This window comes from Otolemur garnettii, unplaced genomic scaffold (assembly GCF_000181295.1).
Source record: "Otolemur garnettii isolate 467f Iridium unplaced genomic scaffold, OtoGar3 scaffold00037, whole genome shotgun sequence".
In the NCBI taxonomy this organism is placed as follows: Eukaryota; Metazoa; Chordata; class Mammalia; order Primates; family Galagidae; genus Otolemur; species Otolemur garnettii.
In genome coordinates this window covers 11,331,674-11,359,089 of record NW_003852432.1, presented here as the reverse complement: position 1 = coordinate 11,359,089, position 27,416 = coordinate 11,331,674, and the positions used below count along the sequence as shown (strand labels likewise).

The following is a 27,416-nucleotide window of genomic DNA, read 5'->3' as shown; positions in this document are numbered from 1 at the left end:
GGGCCTCAATAAATATTAGCCAAATTTAGTCTTAAATAGGTGTTGAATAGACAAAACTAATGTTGGAAAGATGGATTTCTGGACTCTCTGGAGACCCATCAGCAGGTCATGTAAGGCTTTCTGTGATGTAGCCACAGCCCATCCTTCCAGCTTTATCCACTGCCAGCCAAGCCCACACAGACTCTGTGCTCCTGGCAGCTTCCTGAATAACCCTGCACGTCTCTGCAGGGGCCTGTGTGTGAGTCCTGTCTGCCCGGAGCACCTGTCCCCTGCATCAGCTATTCCTGAGAAGCCCCAGCTCATCTTGCAAGACCCAGCTCAAGCATTATCCCTCCTCTTAAGTAGTCCTTCTACTGATCCTCTCAACCCTCATCCACACAGTTAGTTCTTCCCTCTGTGTTCCTCCAGCAACAGGCACACACCTTACAGCACAGCCCGGGAGCGTGGTGGCAGGGAGGGAGGTGGGGACTCCTAGTCTACAGGCAACACATAAATGGTTGGGGAAATTACTTGTTTTAATGTCTCACCCTCTCTCCTCTCTTTTTGTTTCTCTTTCCTTCTCTCTCATAAACATATATAGCCCCTACACATACACACATACACAACTGCCCTAACTTATTTTTCCTTGAATTGACGAGTTATATAAATGCGAGCTGAAGCACGGTTGGCTTTATGTTGTCCTAACCTTTTGACTTATTGATTTTTTAAGAAGCCAGAGTGTTCACTGAGTTTTAGAAACTGGATTCTGTACTATCCTATGTTTACAAAGATCCATTCGCTTGGCATTCTTTATTCATTTGAAAGTATTTCAGGTTTTTGTAGAAACTTTTGTTTGGTTCTTTATTTTCTGATACCATGTTGATCTCAATGCAATGTTATTTATATGCTTTTAATTTTTCTTCCAGCACTGATAGGATTACATTATGTCCTCTTAAGGAATCCACATCTCTACAAAATATGGCCAGGTTTGGCTATTACTCCCATTCACAGCATTCTCACGATTTCTAACAGTTCTTTTCTACTCTTCTTGAAAAAGAAAATTTCACGTAGTGACAAAATACACCTTGAAAAAGAGGAAGTCGTTCCTTCCAGTGCCAGGTAGTCTACTTGCTAACATTGATTTCCAAGAAAATTTCTCAAGTGTGAGCAAAATAAAATTCAGAACTCAGAGAAAATAGTGTTACAAGAGAATGCCCACCTCATTTGACGGGTCCATGCTGCAGGGCCAGCGCCTGGCCTTTGGCACCTGCCTCGGCCCCCTCTGTCTCTCTTTCCCTGTGTGTTAATCTCTCTTTCTTTATGGGACAGCCACCATGACAGGAATAAGGTTCACTCGCCACCAGCCTTCCTCCACAGCCATATGGTCTCTGCTTTAGGTAACAAACAAAAGAAATGGATCAGTTACGTAAACCCAATCCTGAGTACACAGCCCCTCCCCCCCAGTGAGAGTTGCGCTGCGCCTTACACTGAGGACATTTCCAAACACAGAGGGAGGGAATGTCTGATTCATGAGTGAGTAATGTTCCAGCTTCCTCTCCAACTCAGTTCCCTTCAGCACTTCACATTCTGACCATTCAGTCAGGTTTTTCTTATTGAAACTCTGTGTTTGAATGAAATGGGGAAAGGTTGCTAGGCTTATTTTAACTTGCATAGTTAGAAAGATGTTTCTCACATGTGATTTATGGATTTATGTTTTTCAGTGTTCTTGGGGTTGATTGAACAAAATCTGGTGGCACTGCTACACAATCTGAATTATAAAATCACATCCATCCATTAAGCTACAAAATATGGAAAAATGCTTTTATAGGCTATCGAGCACTTTAGCACCTTCTTAACACTGGGGAAGTTCAGCGTTCACATTTTCAAGGGCAATGTAACATTCTTGTCTGACCTACAACTTATTAATGGGACAAAAGCCTGTCCATCAGTCGGGGCTATGACAGGTCAATGTATTTTCTGAACAGTATTTTTTACAATATGCATGATAGTAAAACAAATGGCCATTTATTCTTCCTTCCCAGAAGTGGAGTACTTGCAACCATTTTTAAAAGGACAAAAAGGTTTGCTAACAGAGTATGAATTTATGAGGGACAATCTTGAGAGTACAATGGCATTCTATTCTTTTCATCTTTGCTCTTGCTGTATCAGAGTTGGACAATGGTCTCAATCATATGTTAGAAGGAGAAAATGCACAATTGGCTTTTCTTATGCTAAGATTCTGCCATTTTCAAATTTTAAAATGCTTATCAGAAGAAGAAACGCAGAAGTGAATATGGATCTGAATAAATGCGCTTATCTCTCTTTTGAAGAAACAACGTTTGTGTGAGAATCAAGTAATAGTGTTGAGAACATCCCCAGAAGATTAATTAGAATGCATAAAAGTTATTCTTGTACCAGGTTTAACTTGTTTTTTTTTTTCTATAGCCACCTGTATTTAAATTTTTTAATAAGCTCATTTATTATAAATAAAGTATGTAAATCAATCTGGGAATACTCTGTTTCAGAAATGTTATGTCAGTGGCAGGCTGCCACATACAGTACAACTTTTGATTAAAAAAAAGAATCCTTACTCTGTTCTGCAGTTAGACCTTCACATGATACTCAGAACCACCTGTCAGGAACAGGTTATGCTGCTGATGATTTTTAAAACAGAATATTTTAGATACACTGCATCAAAACATAAAAAAAAAAGCTGTGCAGTTTTACAGTATGTATATGCTACAGAAAATTTTAAAAAATTGTTCTGCCCTAACAGATAAATAGCTTTGGTCCAAATATTTTCAATCTGAGTTCCATAAGTAAAAAAGGTAATTGTCTCCTTATCTTTCTCCATGTGCTGCTTACAATGAGGATTGTCATATATATTTGTGGGATGTACTTAACTAAAAATAAATCAGTCACTATTTATCTGCAATTCAAATGTCCCTGGGCATCCTGTATCTTCACTCAGTAAACTTCAGTGGGAATATGGGCTTACTCTTTTAGTACTTTTTTTTTTTCTTGCAGTTTTTGGCCAGGGCCAGGTTTGAACCCACCACCTCTGGCATATGGGGCTGGCACCCTACTCCTTTGAGCCACAGGTGCCACCCTGGGCTTGCTCTTTTTTAAAGAGGTAAAATAATGGTTCCTGTTTGTTTTTCTTCCCTAGTATGGGAGGCCCTTACTGTAGCCACTGTCTTTGAGGACAACTTAAAAAGGACTTCATGAACCTGAAACGGGGTTAGAGAAAAACCACAAGATGGTCAAAGGGTGGGAAAATAGGAAATAACCCTCTTCAAACTGTAGAGAAGAGGACCAAAGTGATGAAACAGTCACCAGGTATTTGGAGTGGTCTTTCCCAGGGGACTGTGCCAACTTCCTCATTTTTGATGAGGACAGGCAGAAACTGGCTAGCATACGAGTTAGGATAATAAGCGCACTAGCTACATTTTTTGAATGCTAGGCAGTGCTGCATAATTGAATGCCAGGGTCTCTCATCGTTTATCTCTAATCCTAGAGAGTAATGTGCTAGCTTCCTCTCCATCTTGTCCTTCTCCAGTGGTTCTGACCCGTGCGATGTGTACCATTATCCCCATGTTTTCCATGAAAGGAACTGACATGGTGAGAAGGTATGTCAATGGTAAAGGCCAGATTCACATCACATCTCAGCCAGTCTGACACCAAAGCCCATATTCTCTCTACGAGGCCCCACTCCTTCTCCAGAAGGTGAGGGAGCTCCTGGGAAGAATATTAGAAAACATGCTGTCAAGCAAACTAGTCTGTAAATAAGAACAACAAGGTTGTCTCACTGGTTTGGGGGATAATTTAAGTGTGATCAATACCAAAGAGCTGTTGGGAGCACTGAAAAATTCTAGATTCTTTCCGTTCCTTTGACTTGGCTGTTAGAAATCACTGTCCAGGTAGCAGCGTCTGACTGCAGGAGAAGGTGTTTTTGACACAGTGTTGTTTTATCTTTCTACAATAAGTTTCTAAATCAATCTCCATCATAACACCAACTGCTAAGTCTTTAAACGTAAGAATCAAACATTCAACCAATCATATTTTAAAATTTGCTTTCCCAAGAGCCCAGGCAATCCGTTCACTTTTCAAGTGAGGTTACATATGTAGACTTTAGAGTTTATGCTCTGGTCTTCAAATCCGCAGACTGCACACTCTTTGAAGGGAGAAACTCTCAGTATCTGGTCAAATGCCTGGCATGCAGTGGGTACTCACAAATATTTGATTAATATTACTTGATATACTGTAATATGACTGTTCCTAAACAGTGAGTGTTTATAAATAGAGTGCTTTAAATGTCATCAGGAATCTTCTATTGAAATCTTTCCTTCACTTTCTGTTTATGGGCCAACTTTTAAAGTTAATGGAAATAATATAAATGTAGGGAGAACTACGAATTTTCCTTAGGATTTCACTCTGGCAAGTCTTCCTAGAGATTTAGCCATGACTGTTTTTATGGCTGCAATTTCCTTAATATGGTACCTTGGCCATTTTCCACCGCCATAAATCCCTTTTATATACTTAAAAGCAGTATTGAAATATTTTCCAGTTTTTATATCTTGCCTCCTCACTTAGATACATACATTATTTCATCTTAGGATTATGTTATGTAAATACTGTAGAAAATCTGAAAATTATATAGTAGGAAGAAATAGCATACCCTTTTAGAAATCTTAACTAATAGATATGGTCCCCAAAGCAAAGGGAAATATTTAAAGTAAGTATTCAAGTAAATAAAGAAACCATCTCTCTTTATCCATCTTTATTCAAGTAAATAAAGAAACCCACTCACTTGAATGTTTTACATAAAGTTGCCTCTATGCTCTTGACTTTGTGTTTGAACTCACAGGTTTGTAGTATTTTTCTGCTGAACAAAGTCCTTTTTCTACAGGACTTTTTCACAAGCAAGGAATAAAAAAGAATCATTAGACTGTTGATGAAAGAAAAGAAAGAAGGGAAAAGAAAAATTCTACTGGCTCCGATTAGGTTAAAGCAGGGCTCAATACAGATGCTCAAGCAATCACATCAGGAGCCTATCTGTCTCCCTGGCTGGGCTCTCCTACCCCTTGAGTCCATTCCATGAGCAGGCAGACTTTTTCCACGTAGTGGCAAAGGTGACCATCGGACACTCCACGTTAACATCATCTTGAGTGCTTGTGATCTCTGAACAAGAGAAGTCCTCTCCCAGCATCCGTATTAAATCCCAAAAAAGAATGATTGCTTTATCGTGTGCTTGCCCTTGACCAAGCACCATTTCGAGGGAGTGGAGTTCACTGAAAGGCCAGCCTGGTTTGCACACTCGCCCTGTGGGGAGAGAGGGAGGCTATATAATTGACAGTGCAAGAAGAAAGGGGGAGTTGGAGTTACCACTGGAAGAGACAGTGGGCACTGGGCAAATGAATATAAGTATCTACTAAAATACTTTGAATAAATACTTTGAATACTTTTTGAATAAAAATATTTTCCAGGAAATGCAAATAGTTTGAAACAATACAAATAAGCATCACGCATTTAAAAACAATTAGAAATACTTCCGAAGAGCCATATTGCATGGTTAGCCCATTTTAGATATTGTCTCCTCTTTGCACCTCAGTTTTATCACCAGTAAACATGGGAATGATGCTACCTTATAAAATAAGATTAGAAGGGAGGTGTAACGGACCATGTTTTGTCAACTATAAAGTGCTTCCCACATAGTTATAAATTATGATTTCTAAGAAATCCGATCCCTAAAGAAAACAAAGTTACTTATGTCAATGTTTAGAAAACCTTTTAAAAATTTATGTTGTTACCCATCTTGTGTTTTTTCCTGAGTGTTTGATGCAACGTTTATGTGCTTTTTGACATGTTTTTGCTGATGATGTTGACAATGATGAAGACAATGATAGGGTTGACAGGTAACAGGTAGCTGTTGTATAAATACTTAGGGAATTAAATGAATTGCTAGATTTGGGGGGAATCAAAAGACCAATATAAGCTAGCTTCATGAAAAAGCTAGAGGTAAACAGATGGCAGACAGAGTCAGGCAGCTGCTCTGAGGAGTTAGACTGAGCTGATATTCATAAGAAGAGGAAATACTCTTAAATACCAACAGTTTAATGGCCAAGGTTCTATTGAAATGATCACTCCCAGGAAATGTTTTACCAGTGAGTTTGTCTTAACTATCAACTGAAAAGAAATAAATGTTTTATGGGTGATTCACTTTCACCTGATATGTGCACAACATTTTAGAAGAATGAATTAGTCTGTTTGAATCATCTTTATGTGTTTCTTTTAGTAAGGAAGTCAAAGTTGGTTAAATGGCTAGCACTGTTTCAGAAAGCAAAAATAACAGAAAGGGTGAAGAGACATTCAATACTGAAAGCCTGCTGCAGGAACATCACAGGGATATATCAAGACAGAAATATATTAAAAGTGAAAGTATTTCTGGAATTACTACCAATATAAATATTAAAATTTTCTCTCCCAGCCAGATCTGGCAAGTTATATAGACAGGCAAGTGAAAGCAATATATGCCAGGTCAATGGCATTGGAGTAAAATGTAATTGTAGGAAAACAATCTCAGAATTGAACATTATTAGACTTGGAAAATATTAATACTTTGTAGTTCATTAGTTCAATCCATGAGTATGCTGGTAAATAGTTAACAACCATCCCTCTAGAGGAGAAAATAAGTCCTGATTTGTAGTGTTTGTCAATTTCTGTGGTGTAAATATCACCACCTTGACTGATTTCATACTACCAAGATAAGGTCACTGAAACATGAGTGAGGAAGAGATACACACAGTAGGCTATCATGAGCCAGTAGAGAGGGTTCCAGCATGCAACTGGCTCAACACTATCATGGTAAAATAAGCAAGAGTTGATGCCAAAGGAATTGGGTGACCTGCAGTGCCATAACTAAAACTATGTTCTCTCCATTGCTTCTGCTCAGAAATAAGAATGTATTATGAAGAAAGGACCATGACCTATTGATTGGCAGTCCCATCCCACTCCCCTTAACCCTGGTTACATTCCCCTTTAAGGCCTTTTACAGATATTTCTACATTGACTTTAAATCATGCTCTACCTCTCTTGCTGGTCTATCTCACTGACATTTGGAAAGTATTTTATTCATCTTTATATCTTCAGCACTCTGCACAGTATCTGCCACATAGTAGATATTCTTAATTGTTGAGGGCATGAGCAAATAATAGAGAGCATTTGTTGACCAGCTGTGTGCTGATCATTATTCTGGTTTGCATGCATTAACTCGTTGAATCCTTAGAATACCTCTCACAACAAGTAAGGTATATAATCACACTCATATTTTAGATGAGAAAATAGAGGCTCAGAGTTATTTTCCCAAGGCCACGTAGACAGTGAATGAATTCAGACCCTGCAGCCTGACTTCAGAGCCCATGTATGTGGCCACTCAGTTGTCACTCAGTTAACTGGCAGTGGCATCAAAGGGTACAGCTCAGCAACAAATACTTCTCTAACAGGTCTCCCGCCATTCTTTAGGAAGGACACAAAACATTTCCTGCAAAAATCTAGTCTGACTAATGCCTGCTTTCGGTAATGGGAAGGGACCAAGGAAATGGGTGTTTAGGTGATTAAGTCTTCTCGTGATCCAATTTACAGACAGAAACCGTATTTTAATTAAAAATACTCTTGTTTGGCTCGGCGCCTGTGGCTCAAACGGCTAAGGCGCCAGCCACATACACCTAAGGTGGCGGGTTCGAATCCCCAGCCCAGGCCCGTCAAACAACAATGATGGCTGCAACCAAAAAATGGCCAGGCGTTGTGGTGGGCGCCTGTGGTCCCAGCTACTTGGGAGGCTGAGGCAGGAGACTCGCTTGAGCCCAGGAGTTGGAGGTTGCTGTGAGCGTGATGCCATGGCACTCTACCCAGGGGGACAGCTTGAGGCTCCATCTCAAAAAAAAAAAAATACTCTTGTTTACAATGGGCTGTAGTCCCATTTTTTCTCTAATTAAAACATAAATTTAGGGTGGCACCCATAGCTCAGTAGGCAGGGCATTGGCCACATACACCTAGGGTGGCAGGTTCGAACACGGCCCAGGCCTGCGAAGCAACAAGGACAACTGCAACAAAAAAATAGCTGGGTGTTGTGGCAGGTGCCTGTAGTTCCAGCTACTTTGGAGGCTGAGGCAAGAGAATCGCTTAAGCCCAAGAGTTTGAGTTTGCTGTGAGCTGTGATGCCATGGCAGTGTACCCAGGGTGACAGCTTGAGACTCTGTCTCAAAAATAATAATAATAATAATAAATTTTAAAAAATAAATTTAACCTTTCATTGGTTTCTCAGTTTGAAAAATGATATTGCCTTATGCTATCAGAGAATGTAAAAACAGCATAGGAGACTAGGGTACTAACTCCCAGAGGTGTTCTGTAAGGGGTTTCCATAAATAGAAGACTTATCCTCCTTCCTGACTGATTTTCTTTTTCTTCAAGTGAGATAACAAAAGGCCCTTTTTACATTTGTACATTTTCTCGGACTCTAGTTCACTGAGGCTCAGTGCAATGGGTGACTTATCTACCAACATCAAGATATGATCCTTCCCTCAAAAAAATGCTCTAATAATATAATACCACAGATTTTTACTGTTTTGTTTATTTTTAATTTTCTTCTTTTTTGAAATGGAGGTCTCTTGCCCTGGGTAGGGTGCCATGGCATCATCATAGCTCCCAGCAACCTCAAACTCTTGGTCTCAAGAGATCCTCTGGCCTCAGCCTCTAAGTAGCTGGGACTATAAGTACCCTCCACCACACCTGGCTAGTTTTTCTGTTTTTAGTAGAAACAGGGGCTCAGGATGGTTAGTTCCTAAACTCAAGCAATCCACCCACCTCTGCCTCCCAGAGTGCTAGGATTATAGGTATGAGCCACCACACCAGCCAATACTTCAGGTTTTAAAGAAAATCATTTCAAAGGCTCCTTCAAAAGCCTAGAAGAAAAAAATGTCATTCACCCTTCACACTGCATTAATGGGCACCATCTAAGATGCAAATTGATTGTAATGCTGTTTTCCCCCTTTGGGCAGTAATGGTTCATTTATTTTCTTCCTTTTATAATTTCCCCTACAGAAAATATGGTAATAAATTATTCATTAGGCTTATGTTCCCAATTTTGGAAGATACACAGATAACATATTGAGAAGTGCTTTTAATTTTTTTCATAATTTGTTCTAGAAGGTTTAGATAGGTATTTGCAGTTTGGTTTGCAGTTTATATTTGTAGTCTAATAGAACACTTTGTCCTTATCCTTCTTTTCTTCTATTCCTTGTCATTCCTTCTACCAGTACGAAAATTTTTCTAGTACATTAGAAAACAATGATAATTGTATATATAAATAGCAACTACAATCTCCTATATTTATATACACTCAATGTCATTCCAAGTGTTTTCAGAGATAGATCTCATTTGATCCTTTAAACAGTCATGTGAGAATTTTGGACCCTGGGACTCAGGGGTGGATGCCTTGCCTGAAGTCGCATAGCTAGAGAGGGACAGAGCCAGACTCAGAGGGCTGGTTGTCTGACTTCTGTTCTGATGCGCTCTCCCTCTCGTAGCTGGGGAAACCGCTGCGGTAGAGTGGAGCATGGAAGAGCATCCGTGGGCTCCTTTCAGCATGGAATTGAGTCCCGGTTGTAACTGTGTGACTTTGGCGAGTTTGCTCATCTAGACGAGGAGGACAATAATACTTCCTTCTTCCAGGGTGTTGATGATGAGTAGACCAAGCATTTAGCAGAATGCCTGGCATATGGTGAGCACTCAATACATGTTACTGTTATCTTTATTATTATACCGTTTATACCTCTTCCAATTCTTTTTGGAATTGCTCTCTGGTGCAACTGCCGTTTTCTGTTTTGCTTGTTCCTTCAAAGCCTCTATTCCCAATCAGAGGCCTTCATTTGAACCCTAAAAATCATTGTGTTGTTGACTTTCTGCTCTGGGTTTCTTCCCTCTTCCCTGAATATGAAGAGGAAGTCATAACACCTTCTATCTAACCTTAAAGGAGCCCCATAGAAGTTTTAAGCAATTCATTTCTCGTTGACTTCACTTTGTGTGCTCTGCTGTAGCTATCCTGAATCTCTCCTTCCATCCCGAGTCCCTGGACCCTCCTCTGTGTCCATCACTTTCAGCAGATGACCATGTAGCCTAATTTATTTTTAAAGCACTGGGGACATAGGCCCTGGACTCCATCAGTGTACCCATTTCTCCATCTGACTTCTCATCCTCTCTTGCTGTCTCAGAAACAACCACCTCACTTATATTCTGGGACTCTTGGGAATGCCTCCTTTTTGCTCCTTTGGAATTCCGCATCCTCCTTCCAGGCTCAGCTCCAGCACCATCTCCAGTCTGGTTTGTCTCCCTTCCTCTGCATTCCTGTACTTGTCTGTTAAGCCATGACCTTTACCAAGTGACTGTGAGCTTCCCAGGGAAGCGCGCTGTGTCACTGTGGACACCCAATAAATGTGAGTTAAGTGAAAGGGTGGTCCTACAAATAGGCGTAGTCCTTCCCACACTAAGAATAAACTCCTCTTGACCCCATCATTGCATCTGCTTGTCTTTCCTTCACAATTTAAAGTCTTTCGCTACTCTAGAAGCCCGTCTCTTGAAGGTCAACAAAGAACTTCCACATGGTCCATATTTTTCTTCTCGAGACCCTTACCTGGTTTCTGCGACACAGTGAAAGACTGGCTGTCTCAGTGCCCCCCTGACCTCAGCCTTTCTTGACCCTTTCCTGATTGTCCAGGGTGGGGATTCCCTAAGATTTGCTTCCTTTGCCTTTTCTTCTTTCATCTAGTCTGTACATAGACATACCCATTCTTGGATTTAACCATCATCTATACAGATAGCATACAAAGTTTATTTCTAGTCCAAATAGAGTCCCTTTACTCTGCCAGTCAAATTCAGAATTTTTATTCCTTCCAGTTCAGCCATGGCAGAACTTGCTGTCACTTGCCCCTGTCTAAAGCAGGATGGGCATCGTTTCACCTGAGCATTTTCCCAAGAAGGGCAGGCTTCTTAGATTCCTTCTTGTTATCCACCTCTATTTCTTGGCACACATACTCCATCTGTCCGGAATCTTTGTTCTTCGCTTATTCCGGGTTCCTACTTCCTGGTGAATGATGCAAAACCTGTCAGTCATCCCTGTAGTCATTTCCCACTTTCGCATCAAACTCAGTATATTTCAAACCATCTTCTTATCACGTCCCCTTCTCATCAGCCTAATGATCTACTGCTATCGACCCTAGCTCATAACTTGTCCCATGTTTTCCAGATGACAGCTAATCATCTTTCTTTCTGTTTTGTACTCCACCCGTTCAGGTATCAAATCTGTTCCGATCGGGTTTCACTGCTCTGACAGGTAGTTGTGGATGTCGGGAATGTTGAGTAACCTTCCCCTGAAATGGCACTATATGATTTCCACTCTGTCAAATACTCAGTTCTAACTCGTGATCCCAGGTAGATCATAAGTTATTTTTCTTGTCTAGCAATGATCTAGAAGCAGAGGAATCCCAGTGCCTGTTAAGATTTTTGTGGTTTTCCTTTAAAAAGCTTCTGCTTCTGGAAAACAGAATTTATGGGTAGAACATCTGTCCATGGTTGGTGCGTAAAGCCCATGCTAATGGGTACAAAGTTACAATTAGGATTAAGTTGCACAGTAGGGTTACTATAGTTGACAACAACTATTGAATATTTCAAAATAGCTAGAGGAGATGATTTTGAAATTTCTTACTACAAAGAAATGATCATGTTTGAATTGATAAATATGCTAATTACCTCAACTTGATCATTTTGCAACATATACACATATCAAAACATGACACTGTATCCCATAAATATGTGCAATTACTGTGGGACAATTAAAATTACATTTTAAATTTCTAAAGTGAAAAGTGAAATGTTTCAAACTGAAAAGAAAAATCTTACTTATTCAAATATGTCTCTCATCCATCCTTTCCCTTCTATTCTTGGGGCCATTATCTTGGGTCTGCATCTTATTGCCTCATTATGGAACATAATAATGGATTGTCAACGGGTCTTCCCATTGCCAGGGTCTCTCTGCTCCAAGTTCACTTTCCCTCTGGGTCGGTCTTCCCGGCATAAAACCTCAGTTATATCACTCACCAGCTCAAACCCCTTCCATGAATTTTTTATTACCTATGAAATAAGGTTCCTAGTTGTTCAAAATCTAGTAGAGTAAAATTTTCTTTGATTTGGTTTCAAAAAGATTTGGATTCAAGTCATGGCTACTGCATTTGACTGTTATGTGACTTTGAACTTACTGCTTGATTTTTATTCGCCCTTTATTCAATATATATTCCTTTAACACCAACTGTGTTTTTAGGTATTTGGGATAGAAGGATGAGCTAAACTCACCTTGCCTTCATTCTCCTGGACCTCACAACATAATGACCTTGTCCTTATTTCTCATAATTATAATGATCCTAAGTACAGGCCATGTTTCTCTCCTTGATGCTTACAGCTTTTGGTGTGTGCTATGCAGGGTACCGTGATGCCACATGCAGTATCACAGTTACTGACATATGTTGTCACTTATACATTATAGCTTCACTGAAGAGTAGAGGCATCTTGCATGCCCATAGTGTAAGCACAGAACCCTGCACACACTAGATGCTCAGGGAATTCTGTTGTGGTTTTTGCAACCCAGGGTTAGTCTTTGGTGTCATTATAATACCTAGTATGTTTTTAAAGTGTCCCTTTATTCTGTCAGAATTATAGTCTTTATTTTAAAAAAGTAATAGCTATTTAGTTTCTATCCATTCTAAGGCCTCTTCTTTTAACCCACTACCCTGTCTATAGCTATTACAAGTCAAATTGACAATATTTATCATTGCTGTATCTTAAGTTTTTAAAAACTGAATAACAAATCCGCTCATGCTTCCTAGTAGAGAAACTGTCCATTCCCGCATACAATGGAATGTTAATGCTCTTTCTAGTAAATAGATTTTTGACTTGGTAATGAACAATATGTTGTTTTCCCTGAGAAGTAGTTCCATGACTTTAGTTCTGAAGATTACATTTTGTTTTGTATGTTTTTAACCTGCTGTTTTTAGGTTCCCCGTGATCTTACATTAAGCATTTGTCTGTCTGAAACAATAGGTTAATCATCGCCAAATTATAACCATACCTTTCCTCTGCACACAAAATCCTATAAACAGCATGTGATCATTTTGCTTCTAGAATTTATGATTGTTTTCTTCCAAAAGGAAGCTAAATTTAGCCCAGTAGTTCTACATGCTCCCAAGGAAACAATGCCTGCTGTGATTTCTAGAATAAATGCATCTGAGCCACAGTTCCTCTATTTGACTAACCGAGAAAGTTTAAATATCAGCCTAGTCATTAACCACAGATATTAAACCACATCAAACAAGCAGCAAAGGGTTAAGAAAGAAGTTTGCTGTGTTCCTTATCTCATCGTTCAATGAGTCTAACTTAGTTGCGGTGTCGACCTTAATACAGAACGTTGTTTGCATCTTATAATGGTTCTCTAAAATTACTCGTTCATGGCTTGAGTTCTAAAATTAAACTATGTGGAGTCATGTCCAATGGCACAATGCATCTTTATGTGAAACTAGCTAGAGTTTTTTGTTTTCATTCTATGTAAAAATTCCAGTTTGGTGGCTTTATTTGCTAACAGTTTAACTGGGAGAGTTCTTTCAGTGTTTTTTCTTATTTGTTTCTCATGACAACGGAACTGCTCTCACTTTGAACGTGTTTTGGCAGATAAACTTCTCGCAATGAAGGCCTCCACTGTGCTTGCACCTGGCATCCTTGCACTTCTGTTTACCTTGGTACAGCGGAGCAACGGGGAGTGTAAAGAGGCATTAGCAATGTCCAAGATGAACGTGGATATGAAGTATCAGCTTCCCAACTTCACCGCGGAAACACCCATTCAGAATATCGTTCTCCATGAGCATCACATTTACCTCGGTGCCATTAACTACATTTACGTGTTAGATGACAAAGACCTGCAGAAGGTTGCAGAATACAAGACTGGGCCTGTGCTGGAACACCCAGATTGTTTCCCGTGTCAGGACTGCAGCGACAAGGCCAATTTATCAGGTGGCATTTGGAAAGATAATGTCAACATGGCTCTGCTTGTCGACACCTACTACGATGACCAACTCATCAGCTGTGGCAGCGTCAACAGAGGGGCCTGCCAGCGCCATGTCCTTCCACGCAATAACGCAGCTGACATACAGTCGAAGGTTCATTGCATGTTCTCCCCGCAGGCAGATGAGGAGCCAGGCCAGTGTCCTGACTGTGTGGTGAGTGCCCTGGGAGCCAAAGTCCTCCTGTCTGAAAAGGACCGCTTCATCAACTTCTTTGTAGGCAATACCATAAATTCTTCTTATTTTCCAAATCATCCATTGCATTCAATATCAGTTAGAAGGCTAAAGGAAACACAGGATGGTTTTAAGTTTTTGACGGACCAGTCCTATATTGATGTTTTACCTGAGTTCCGAGACTCTTACCCCATTAAGTATGTCCATGCCTTTGAAAGCAACCATTTTATTTACTTTCTGACCGTCCAAAGGGAAACTCTGGACTCTCAGACTTTTCATACTCGAATAATCAGGTTCTGTTCCGTAGACTCTGGGCTGCATTCGTACATGGAAATGCCCCTGGAGTGTATTCTCACCGAAAAGAGAAGAAAGAGATCCACAAGGAAGGAAGTATTCAACATCCTCCAAGCTGCATACGTCAGTAAGCCTGGGGCCCACCTTGCCAAGCAGATAGGAGTCAGTGTGAATGATGACATTCTTTTTGGGGTGTTCGCACAAAGCAAGCCAGATTCTGCTGAACCGATGAATCGATCAGCCGTCTGTGCATTCCCTATCAAATACGTCAATGAATTCTTCAACAAGATTGTCAACAAAAACAATGTGAGATGCCTCCAACATTTTTATGGACCAAATCATGAGCACTGCTTTAACAGGGTAAGTCACATAGCTACCTCACTTACAAATTATGAGGGATATATCGGAATAAGGATCAGTCTGGGAGACTATCAAGGGCTTTTTCGTACTTGACGAATGGTTTTTATCCAAAATAATTGCAGTTTCTTTCCAAGAAAATTTAGAGGTTGAATCTTCATGTACAACTAAAGTCATATCTTGAAAGGTTAATGTAGTAACTAAAAGAAAAAAATGTTTCTATAGTTTGGATTTGCATGTCTGCAACACTTCAGACTATTAATGTCTCAGTAGTTCTGATCAGATATATTCAGGTTTTAACCCAACAGAAGATCTTGTAAACAACAATTATTGGGATCTATGTAGTCTTTGCAAGATTTAGAAGTTACTCAAGTTAATTTGTAGGTTTTAAAGAAGTTTTCCTTGTGAGACCCCATTTGCTCACTGGTATATGAATGATTAACTTTATGTTCTTAACACTACTTAAAGACACTTAACTAAAAAGCTCTTCTGAAATGTTGGTAAATAAGCATTTTGAAATGATCCAATATGCTTCTCTAAATAACCTGGAAAAGTAGAGAGGAAATGTTTGCTCCCAAGTCCTTCCTTTGGATCTTGACTTTACTCAGGGACTTCTTTCTTGCACATACGAATATCTACCAAGTTCTAGTTTGATACTTTACCCGGTTGGTATTTGATGTTTATAAATGTTTTTGATTGATGTTTTTTTTGTGTGCTTACATGCATGGTATTTTCATAGGAGGTGCTGGGGATAGTCTTGGTGCTTTGATTTAAATGTAATGAAAACTGCCAGCTACACTGGTAAAGGATGTGTCCTGCTAGTTATTTGATCATTTGGTGCCAGGGGAAGAGCACCAAGAGTTTATTGTGGCATTGGGCTTTCTTGCATTAGACCCAGATTTGGACATACAGACCTGGCTAGGATCATAACTGAATGAGCAGATATCATGTTTCCCCGAAAATAAGACCTACCCCAAAAATAAGCCCTAGAAGGATTTCTATATATTTGTTAAATATAAGCCCTACCCGGATAATAAGATCTAGTGATGGGCCAAGCATTTCCGCATGGAGAGGAAGACATTCCCTGAAAATAAGCCCCCTAGTTGTCTTCTTGAGAAAAAATAAACATAAAACAGTGTCTTATTTTCAGGGAAAGATGGTAGTATACCTTTTCTAAAGACAGTTTGACTTTAGAAAGGTATGCCTCTGTCAGGTTAGCCATTTTCAATCTAAGAAATAAAGGTTATAACTGCAAGCAGGAAGAACATTAAGCATGTCCTTGATAAGAGAAAAGTATGAGATTTGCTGAGGAGTACCAAGGGGATATGAACCCAGAAAGGTTTCATTGACTTTTGCTGAGACTTCCCTAGATGAAAACTCTAGTTAACTATTTTATGAAGCTAGGAAAACACTCTCAAGAAATATCACTCCATCTTTTGATGAACTAAAGACAGACTTCTGTCCTTTCCCCTCCTAAGTCTAGGAATATACATAACAGCCATCCACGTTGATCCCAACTAAGATTCACTTCCCCTGCACACATTTAATATACGTTGCCAACTCTGTAAGAAGTAATATAATTTCTTATGAGATTGCCTCTTTCCTTCACTAGAAGTAGCAAAAGAATGAAAGGAAACAAAACACCCCTCAGAAACGTGGAATTAGGAAGTAAAAGGGTAATATTCATAATATTTAGGAAAGATACTTTTCCTGTATCCAACAAGTTGCTTCAGAAACACATGTTTTAAAGGGTCTATTAGAAATTCTTCCAGAGCTTCTAGAGAACGTGACTTTGCTTTATAAACCTTGCGCCCTTAAAAGTTAATAGGACACTTTACTTGGTGAAGGTATATTGATACCTTAAATCATTTTTAAATTTTGAACACTTCAACCCCCTCCCCCAAGGTAAAAGCATTTATTGATTCTAGAAATTTTCAAAACACATTTGAACTTTACCCTACCCGTTTGACTTTTTTTAGTGTTCCAAGAGAAACAAAGAGGCGGGATTATCCAGTGAAACTCAGGTCAGCTTATCACCTAGGAAAAATGCCCAAAATGCATCAGCCGCACCTGAAACCATTATCACTCCCATCACAGAAATTCTTGTGGGAAACAAGGTGGAACTTGCCAAAACGGTCTTCTTACAAGGGAAGCCAACTTTTACACCAGCCAAATTCCATAAAGACGAATACCTTCAAATCTCCTCTATTTATTTGCCTGTTTATCTTCTCCGGTCACTAAAGATCAAAATTCTTCTAAGACTCAGACTACACACATTCTCTGTTTTCATATACCCCGTCTGCAGAAAGACCTCAGACCGTTCCAATAATCAGCGTATAATCATTTCCCCAAGCTTTATCATAAATAAAGGCACCTACAGCCGTTCTCACACAAACATGAAATGATTTACAAGGTCAAACCCGTTTAGAAACAGTGTAAGCCAGTGGTTCTCAACCTGTGGGTCGTGGCCCACAGGAACTGTATTAAAGGGCCATGGCATTTAAGAAGGTTGAGAACCTCTGCTCTAAGCAATAAGCCATTTTTGTCTTGGCAAATTCACTTGGCAAGAAATCAGGCGACCCTTCTAATAATTTCCTGAAACTGAGTTTTTACTTCAGCATAAACTTTGGCAAATGACACTGATGTCGTAGCTTTGTTTTTAACATCTCTAATATAACAGGGTGTCCCAAAAGTCACCATACATGGGGAAAAATGGGAAATTGTAGCTAATATACCTTTATTTACAAAATGATCATTACTAATTTTACAAAGACGTGGCCAACATGTAGAGAATATTTTGTGAGTATTTTTGTAATTGGCATCACATATCATGTTGCTTTTTCAAAGCTCACCTTTCCCAAGTCTCTGCAGACTCTTCCCATGCATATTCTCATATGACAGGGCATGTCACAAAAGCCCTCTTCTGAGCCATCTGATCATTTTCAGGGCACTCCTTCTTCACCTATAAGTTACTCGTGCTTCAGAACTCTTTTGTCTTCTCACACAACGCTGTTTCCGGAAACTTATCCCAAGCCACAGGTACATAGGTGCATGGAAAACTGCTGTTGCTGATTGTATCAGTTCTGTAAGAATATATTCTTGAGGCTCAGTGCCTGTGGCTCAAGCAGCTAAGGCGCCAGCCATGTACACCTAAGGTGGCGGGTTCGAATCCAGCCCGGACCCGCCAAACAACAATAATGGCTGCAACCAAAAAATAGCTGGGCGTTGTGGTGGGCGCCTGTGGTCCCAGCTACTTAGGAGGCGGAGGCAGGAGACTCGCTTGAGCCCAGGAGTTGGAGGTTGCTGTGAGCAGTGAAGCCATAGCACTCTACCCAGGGGGACAGCTTGAGGCTCTGTCTAAAAAAAAAAAAAAAAAAAAGGAATATATTCTTGATCTTCCCAATGTAACCATTTTTGTGTGTTGCTTTTGAAAGTGATTCTTAAGGGATTTGTGGACAGTGGCCTCCAACACTGACAATATGAGATTACAGAGCCACAAATAATTACTAAATCTGTCTTTAATATCTTTACTGCTTTTATTTACTTATTCCTCAGTCAACCTCTATAAGCTTCCTAAATTAGTGTGATTGAAGTTGTCTTAGGCTAATGCATATCCCCTAAACAGCACATTATTATTCAAAATAAAGTAATTGAGAAAGTGGCCCATAACATGGGACTTTCTAAACATCCAAATTTAAGGAGGAAAAAAAACTCATCTTCTACATGAAGATAAACAGTATTATAAGTTCAGTTCATTTGCTTAAAATTAACAGGAATCTCTACCAGTATCATATAAGGCAGTGGTTCTCAACCTTCCTAATGCCATGGCCCTTTAATACAATTCCTATAGGTCACGACCCACAGGTTGAGAACCGCTGATATAAGGGGTTTATTAAGGAAAAAAAATACAGGAAAAACTAGAATCAGTACACATTGCCCCAATCTCCTACAAATGAAACTTAATATTGAGTAAGGGAATTTTTTTTAAATTCCTAAATCAGCAAAGATCCTATTCCCTAAGTCATACCATATTAACTAATAGAAATGGGATAGTACAATTTGGACAGGTTTTTAATCCAAACTGAAATTTAAAAAGTGCTCTTAAAGTAGCTCTCACCTTTCAGGACATACAATTAATGTTTGACACTGATTTCCTTGCAGTTCTGTTATCAATGTTTTGCTCTATAGGTAAGCAAAAGGCCTGTAGCAAATATTTTCACCAACATCTTGGTCACCTTAATGACCAATGATGGATCAGCTGAAGGGGAAAAGCATGGCATTTAGTGCTACACAGCCTGGATAAAGTCCTGGTTCACTGCATACCAGCCATGTGACCTCAGCCACACTACTTAAGTTCTTAGAACTCCTTTGTAACATGCGAATAACAATACCTACTTCACAGGGCTTTGTGAAAATTTGGCATAATGTATATAAATTACCTGGCACAATAAGATGACCATCAAGTTAGCTCTTTGAGAGATATCATGGCCTAATGGAAGGAAACTGAAGTCAGAGATGTGGGTTCAAATTGGAACCCCACCACGTCCGTCCTACTTGGATGCCATGAGAGCCTTATTTACTTTCTGAGCCCATCTTCCTCCGGGCAGGACTATTGTATGAACAGATGCAATAATGTCTCTATAAAAGGTCCCAGTTTCGTCTTTGGCATGAAATAAATAGCAGCTATCATTATAGGAAACATTTGTGTAAAGAAAGGCAGGTTCTAATGATTACTCCTTACCTGTTAATGAGTCACCCACCTCCATGATGCTTAATTTGTCTAAATCCTTCTTAAGATTTAATAGTTCCATTAAAAAAAGATAGGTGAGTATTAGTGGTGGTTTGAGGGAGGTGGGGATGCTGGGGGTGCAGAGAAAGACAATTGAATCAAAATTTTACTGCAGTCAAGCTAAAAGATGTAAGTTATTCTCCTTTGGTAGACTTTTGATTCTAACTTTCCGTGGCATTGTAAGATTTTATGCTCATGTACGTTAAGTCGTACTTTTTTGCATTCAAGAATTTCCAGATAATGCAGATTTCGAAAAAGTCAACCTCATAGGTTGTTTGTATCAAGCTTCCTTGCTTTAAAATATTATTTATACTCAAATTCAAAGACTAGCCAACTGCTTCCCAAAATAAAGGAAACTTAAGGTAGTAATTTTCCATCTCCGTTCCTGAGTGCCAAAGTTAAAGGGTCACCACTCAAAGCCATCAAAGGAAGAAAGCAGGGTGATTAGAACAATTTTAAATGAGGACAAAAACGAAAACAAGATGCAAACAAGGAGTAATAGGAGAAGGCATAAAATAAACACACAGTGATGTTTCTTCATTACAATTATAAAGATGACAGATGAGTACAATTCGGTTACATTTAAGTTGTAATGGAAGAAAATAATTGCAAGCCTTCCATCAGGAAACCACAAGGACCATTATTGATCTCTCCTCCTCGGGGCATGTCTCGCATTATTTAATAAAATAAACAAAGATTTATAACTTTTATAGGCCATACATCTATAATCTCCCACACCGTCTGAACTGCAAATGTGGAGTCGATGTTATAAATAACAGCCATGTAATTACGCTGGTTTGGCATGCCTTAGTTAATCAATCTAACACTCTTAGGAGAATGTATTTTGTATTAGGGGTGAAAAATGTGAAGTCAGATGATAGAGTTTTTTTACTTCCTGTGCTCAGAAATGAGAGACTGTTATCCTACAGGAAAAATGTTGTTCCAGATTCTTCATTCTTTAATGCTAGACAGTTCTCCAAACCTAAGCACTGAATATCTTGGCTATGAGCCAAATGTAATAACTACCAAACCAAAATCCTTCAAGAAAGAAAATTCTTTTCATATAACAATCCAGTATACTTTTTGAAAAAAAAACTAAATAGAAATGTATTAACTTCACATTGGATTCCTTTTCCTTTTCTAGAGGCTTCTCTCCTAGACTCAGGAAGTCACTGCTTTCTAACTTCATTATTTGAATTCTCCATGCTACCCATTCAGTGAAAAGTGGCAAATTGCATTGTTTTATTTTTTGAAAAAGCTTAAAATTAATGTCTCTCCAGAATTTTGTAACACTCTCGGAGATCACTGGGCACGCCCTGGTAGTATTAGAAAACATATCACCGAATGAGCCGCGAATTTCTTTTGCCCCTTTCCCTTGCTCCTGCTAACCCTTCTTTAAACCATTATGTGGGTCATTCATAGATCCTTCCATTCCACAAAGCAAAGAGGCCTGATGTTTTTATAAGCAAACAGCAAGAGAACGCAGTTAATGATGAAACTGCCACCACAATTTAGGTAGGTTTCACCTGTGGATTACGGTGATTCATAATGTGACAGATTCTGTCTCCCACTTGTGTGGGTAGTTAAGAGTTAGCTATGCCACATCCGTTTTAATATAGTTACTGCCATGTGAGTTGTACTTACACCAGTTTTGAGCCCAGGGCCTTGTGAAACCTGTATAACTCATGACATCGCTTGACCTAATAAAACATCATGGCCCCAAGGAAAAAAATTATTTTTTCTAGTGTGGCAATCAATGTCTTAAACTAATCTTTGTTCTTCTTAATATCTTTAAAAGCAGGTGGTATGACCTGTGTTTTACTTACGTAGTTGATGGCAACATGGAGATTCGTTGGGTAAAATTAATACAGCAAACAGTAGGGAGTTCATGCAAAAAGACAGAAGTCTTAAAGTTGATTTCTGAAAAGTCCAAATGTTAATAAAACTTTGAAGCTACAGCTCTGATACATGATACGTGTTATTTTCATTCCCATACTACATGATCAGGGATTTCTGGAAGCATGTGGGATTTTGCATTTTGATAAGGATGTGAATGTTCTTGAGTAATAATGGATTTTTTGCTCAGAACACTATTTAAAATTTTGGGTGTTGCACCCTGACTTCAGACCTCTGTCTTCTCAGTGGCAGCCCACCCTGCCTTCTTATCTCCTCACTCCAGTAAGAAAAATGGGGACCTGTCAGAATTTGGATAAAAGACCCTCCGGGAATCCCTGCCTTTGCTTATTCATGGATTGGCACAGATACTGATTCAGAGGGCACATGGAGTCCAGCATGACTCAGTGCCCAGATATGTGCTGTAAGTCACATCTCCAGCGTCCAGGGGGGGCTTTAAAGTGTTCTTTATCAGGGAAATGAAACCAAGGGCTCAGCTACTCTTGAAGTTATTAAAACTGCCTTGAATTTTTTTTTTTTTTAAATAGTGACTGTGGTAAGTGATTCTAGGATCCTGGATACATTCCAGTCTGCTAATTATATATTTTTGTCTGAGGAAAATGTTCCAGCCGGGTTCATTTGCAAATGAATTTCTTGCTGAACTCTGTTGACTTCCTAGTCTAAAAGCCTTACTGGGCCTTAGGAAGCAGCTTCTACACTTCACCCCAGACCTAGGCTAACACAGGGGCATGTCAAGTGTGGCTGCCCACATATACTTCAAAAATATTCTCCAATCTGTCAACAAGAGGAAAGAAAAATGTCCAACAGTTGCATGCTCATGTAGAATAAAGATCTGTTTTAATCATTCCTAATGTTCCCAAATGGAGTAAAATGGTTTATGAATAGTATAACTACAAAACAAAAAAATACATGGTGAATTCACACTAAAGTCCGACCTCACTTGTCTTATTTGGGTAAATCACCAACATATTTATTAATCAGAGGATATTAAAATGGCAGATGAAACTTTAAATTCTGCCCCTGGAATAAGGGATGAATTTAGGTCAGCTTTTATTTCTAAAGCATTCTATTCTAGAGATGATGTTATGAAAATTCAGTTTGCTGAATCAGCATCTCAAAATACGTAGGTTATTTATGATTAGCTGGAATTTATGTCTATGTACTAGAAAAGTATAAATCTATAGGATGTTCAGTTTTCTAATGACGTTTCCAGTTTAAAATGTCCAGTTCACACTGGCATCTAGCAATCAGTCTACTAACTAAACTACAGGTGAAGTCATGCTCAGGAAATGGGGAAAATGCAAAGATTAAATTGGTCTGTTAGCTCTGAGGGAATCAATAGTATTTAGTGCTAATGCACTAAGCGGATTACAAGCACTAATGCAGTGGCAGTCAATAGCAAAAACGAATATCTCTAAAAATTATCTTGACAATAAAATGTGCAATATTTTCCATTTATCTTAAGCTAATTACATTATGTGCTTGTTCTTTCATCTGATTAGCTTAAGCCAAGTGCTAGAAGGCTAACCATTTTAGTTAGTGCATAAAATGACCCAAAACTTGTCATCATTATTTTCAGCAAGAGATAGAGGATTTATTCATAGACCCAAGATGCAACAAGAAATTCAACAGATATTTATTGAGTTTTTAACCCTGCTGGTATTACGGTGAAGACGGACCAGACATGTTACTTGTCTTCATGAAGCAGACAGACCAGAGAAGATGACAATGAACCGTCAGTGATATTGATAAACAAATACATCATGGCAATTTATGAAATATGCTGCAAGGGAAATAAACATCTGTGAGTGTGAATGAGAAGGAATATCTAAATTTGGTAGTTTAGTCACAAAAAGCTGCCCTGAGGGGGTGAAAGCTAACTTTTATATAAAGCTTAAAATTTTAGAAACAGTAATGTCTTTGGTAGGCGGGCAAATACACAGCCAGTACTTATGAAGCAAATAATCATTGCCTACTTCATAAGCTTTATTTCTTAACTACAAACTGCTGCATTTGACCAGTCTTTGGAAGTGAGCATGGCCATACCTGTATATTATTTTACACTTAACAAAAACATCACAAGAAGTAGTACAATGCTGGGGAATTAGCCTTTTTGGCATTTTCTGTTTTAAAAAAACAGTTTAACAATGTTTTAAAAAATTGTTTGTCTTTGCTTTCTAAGTGAATTAAGTTACTTTTCATTGAGTGGCTTTTTTTTTCTTTGAGACAGAGTGTGTCTGACTTTGTCACTCTTGGTAGAGTGTCCTGGCTTCATAGCTTACAGCAACGTCAAACTACTGGTCTCCTGCGATTGTGTTGTCTCAGCCTCCTGTGTAGCTGGGACTTCAGGCACCGGCACAATGCCCAGCTGTCATTTTAGAGATGGGGTCTTGCTCTTGCTCGGACTGGTCTGGAAACTTGAGCTCAGGCAATCCTTCTGCCTCGGCCTCCCACAGGGCTAGGATTACAGGTGCCAGCCACTGGGCCTGGCCTTGAGTGGTTCTTCTGATGAAGAAGACAGTGTGTGGATTTCTAGGAGCTACAGACAAAATTAGGGTCATTCTCACTCTGACTGCCTCCCAGCCCAGCACCTTAATCAGCTTTGTCATGGGTCTTTGAAAATAGATATTTCTCACTCATATCAGGCCAAGTTATTTCCTCCTTATTTCCCTCTCCTTTCTTCTGTGGCCAACCCCTGGGGCCCTATTTGTTAGAAAAAATATTCCCTTTTTTTTAATTTACAAATAATAATTGTATGTATTTGTGGAGTAGTGATGTTTTGATACATATAATGTATCGGTTGTAGCAGATCAGAGTAATTAGCACGTCCATCCTCTCAAACGTTTATCTTTTGTGTTGGGAACATTCAAATATCCTCCTTCTAGCTACTTGAACCCATTTAACATATTATCATTAGCTACCGTCATCCTACAGTGCTACAGAACACTGGAGTCTATTTCTGTTGGGGATGGAGGGCTATGTCCTGTGACCAGTAAGTCCTGAGACAAAGAGAATCATACAAATTGAGCATACACAAAATAAGCCCTTTTGAAACTATCAAAATTATAAACATTAGTAGAATTCAAGGGAATGTGATGCCGAGGTGACCCCAAGTCACATTGTCTCTCTGCATCTGTGTACTGTACCCTGCACAATTGTGTCCATTTTTAGACCGTTTTCTTCTCATGAGAATCATGTGGCGTGGAGGCCAAGTGAGAGGCAAGTGCTCCCAGGACTCACAAGAACATCATGAGCACCGACTGGGTGCACAGCGTGTGGTCTCCACTTAGTGCCAGCTTCATGTTCTGCTTTAAGGGCGTGGCAACTGCAGACACACTTTGCCTTCCTCTTCCATTCTGATCATGTCTATATATACATATACAAACATATCTGTAGATTTAATCATGCAGATATCTAAGTACTTTTAAGGTCTTAGAGGGCAGGCACTGTGTCACGGATCTTTGTACCGCAGCGTATGCTTTGCAGATCATAGACAATAGTGTTGATTTCATTTGGTAAAAAAATTCTGTCTTCCAAAAGAAATCTCTGTATTTGTGTATAAATAGAGACCATCTGAATCACTGAAGTGTTTAGGTAGAAGTTCTTGGTCAACTTACAAATGTCATTTTCTTACTGGATCATAAGCAGCATTGTTTTTGTCATCTCCATAAACTCTGCAAGTTTTGAAATGCAGGTGAAAAGGTGCATGAGGAATCAAAAGAAATACTCACCTTTTCCTGTGCTCACTTTGTTCACTTTTGTTTGGTCAAGACAGAAGTAGTGTTTGCCAAGGGAATAGTAGGCTTCAGGGCCTGTTCCTGTGCCTACAAGTCCAAGAGGTCACTGGCTTGCCCTTTCCTGAAGGCTATAATTACAGGCAGAGGAGTATTTATTTTCCAGTAAGGTGACCAGAATTTTGAGTGCAGAAGACTGTTTACAGGAGCACAGTGTGTTTAGGGGTTATATATAAAACCTCAGGGGAGATCATAGGAAAGTGGGACTGTTTTTCTTCATAATATTCAATAATATGAGAAGGTTCAAGACTCTGGAAATGTTCTAAAGTACAACAATAGAGATGAATACAAGGTCAACTTAGGTGATCCTGGGGCTTAAGAGACTGAATTAACTGAATAAAGAAGAGGAATTTCTAATAGGATATCATCTATTTGGCAGTTGATTAAATATAAACTTACATGTGGTTCCAAAATCATGGCAAGTAAGAATCAGTAAATGTATTAGTAAGAGTAATTGATACATTTATAATTTGATAAACACCAATTATATTGGGTTTATGTAGAGGCAAAGGGGGGGAAATGAGCAACATGTCTTACTCTTAACTAAACTCACTCTTATTTTAGGAATAGTTCTAGGAAAAGTATCAATTCCAAGTAAGTCTTTGGCATACCTAGTCCAAGATCAATTCTGTTACTGACCCAGTACTAAGGATATTAGTCAGTGTTTGCAAAATGATTAATAATATATAAGTGGTAGTTTATCGATAGTAGATAAAACTTATGATTATGTCAAAAGGTCAAAGTACAGGTTGTTGACATGTACAAGGAAGACTAAAAGATAGCCCTGCTTTTAAACCTGGTATATTCTGGTAAATTATGACTAGTTCTGAAGATTTTGCTGTCCAGACACTTTCTAGAATCGAATGCTTAAGAAAATATGAATAGCAATTACAGATTTTTAGACTGGGTTTATGTCTTGAAGGCCCAATAATTGCCCTTATGCCTTTTCTCCTATCTCCATTTGTTTTTAGTAGATTCTGCACAGGAAAACATGTCACCTCTGTTTTGAAAATTTAGACTTCATTATTTGTGGCACGGTTATGGATTACAGAAAAAAATGTATACCAGGATTTTAAGACACCTAACAAAAGATATTATTAAAAAATAAACTCCAGAATATTATGGGACCCAGGGTAACCATGGTGTAAAGCATACACTATTGCGTATCTTATAGCCCTGGTGATAAGATAACAATCCAATTAAATGCAGATGAACTTATGAAAAATGAAGGATTATGAAATATTTGGAAAGTAAACACCTACATTTTCATAAGTAAATATTAATTAAGCACTTGTGTGATCTTTAGATATTAAAGTTTTCCCTGTATGCCCTTGGCCCTTGGAACCAGCTGTTATAAATAACTCCCAAGACCTTATTTAATACTCTGTATGCTGGGGGCTCAAGAACAGGTTAAGACACAGTCAAATTTTCTATTTTTCTCTGCCAAAATATAATAAAATCTCTGTTCCAGTGAATGGCTGGAAAATTATTTTAATAACAACATCGGCATCTCTTGATTCTCGCTATTAGCAAAGCTTTCCTTTTATACTCTCAACTATGAGTAAATCACAGATTAAACTGAACTATTGTTTGTTTAATGCTCTGTTTCCTTCTAACCTTATTCCCGTCTATCAACCTCAACCCAGCTCCCCAGTGGCTCAGGAAACCCTCAGCTGGGGTTAAGTAATAGTTTACACAACCCTCCTCATTCATTAACCTGTGTTGACATTCTCATTCTTGTGCTCCAGCCTTATTTGAGACTTGCCTACGTCCCTTATCCAGCCGCTAGTTTGGGTGCAACTAACAACACCTATTTAATCAAGAAGTTTAATATTTCCAAGGAATCACCAGCCTATCCCAGACTTCTTCATTAAGCACAGTCTAAGTCAGGCTCCTTCTATTCTTTATTTAAAACAAAACCTGGTGTCATTCATAGTAAATACGAAGTTTAAAAAA

General features: G+C 39.0%; 1 protein-coding gene across 2 annotated transcripts in view; it reads left to right on the top strand.

The window, feature by feature from the left end:
- The window catches only part of MET (MET proto-oncogene, receptor tyrosine kinase), a 115,307-nt gene that overhangs the window by 13,303 nt on the left and 74,588 nt on the right, over nucleotides 1-27,416 (top strand). For both annotated transcript variants that reach the window (XM_012805169.2, XM_023513203.1), the window contains exon 2: nucleotides 13,750-14,966. In XM_012805169.2, the coding sequence (XP_012660623.2) occupies nucleotides 13,750-14,966 (1,217 nt within the window). The remainder of the gene's footprint in view (nucleotides 1-13,749; nucleotides 14,967-27,416) is intronic.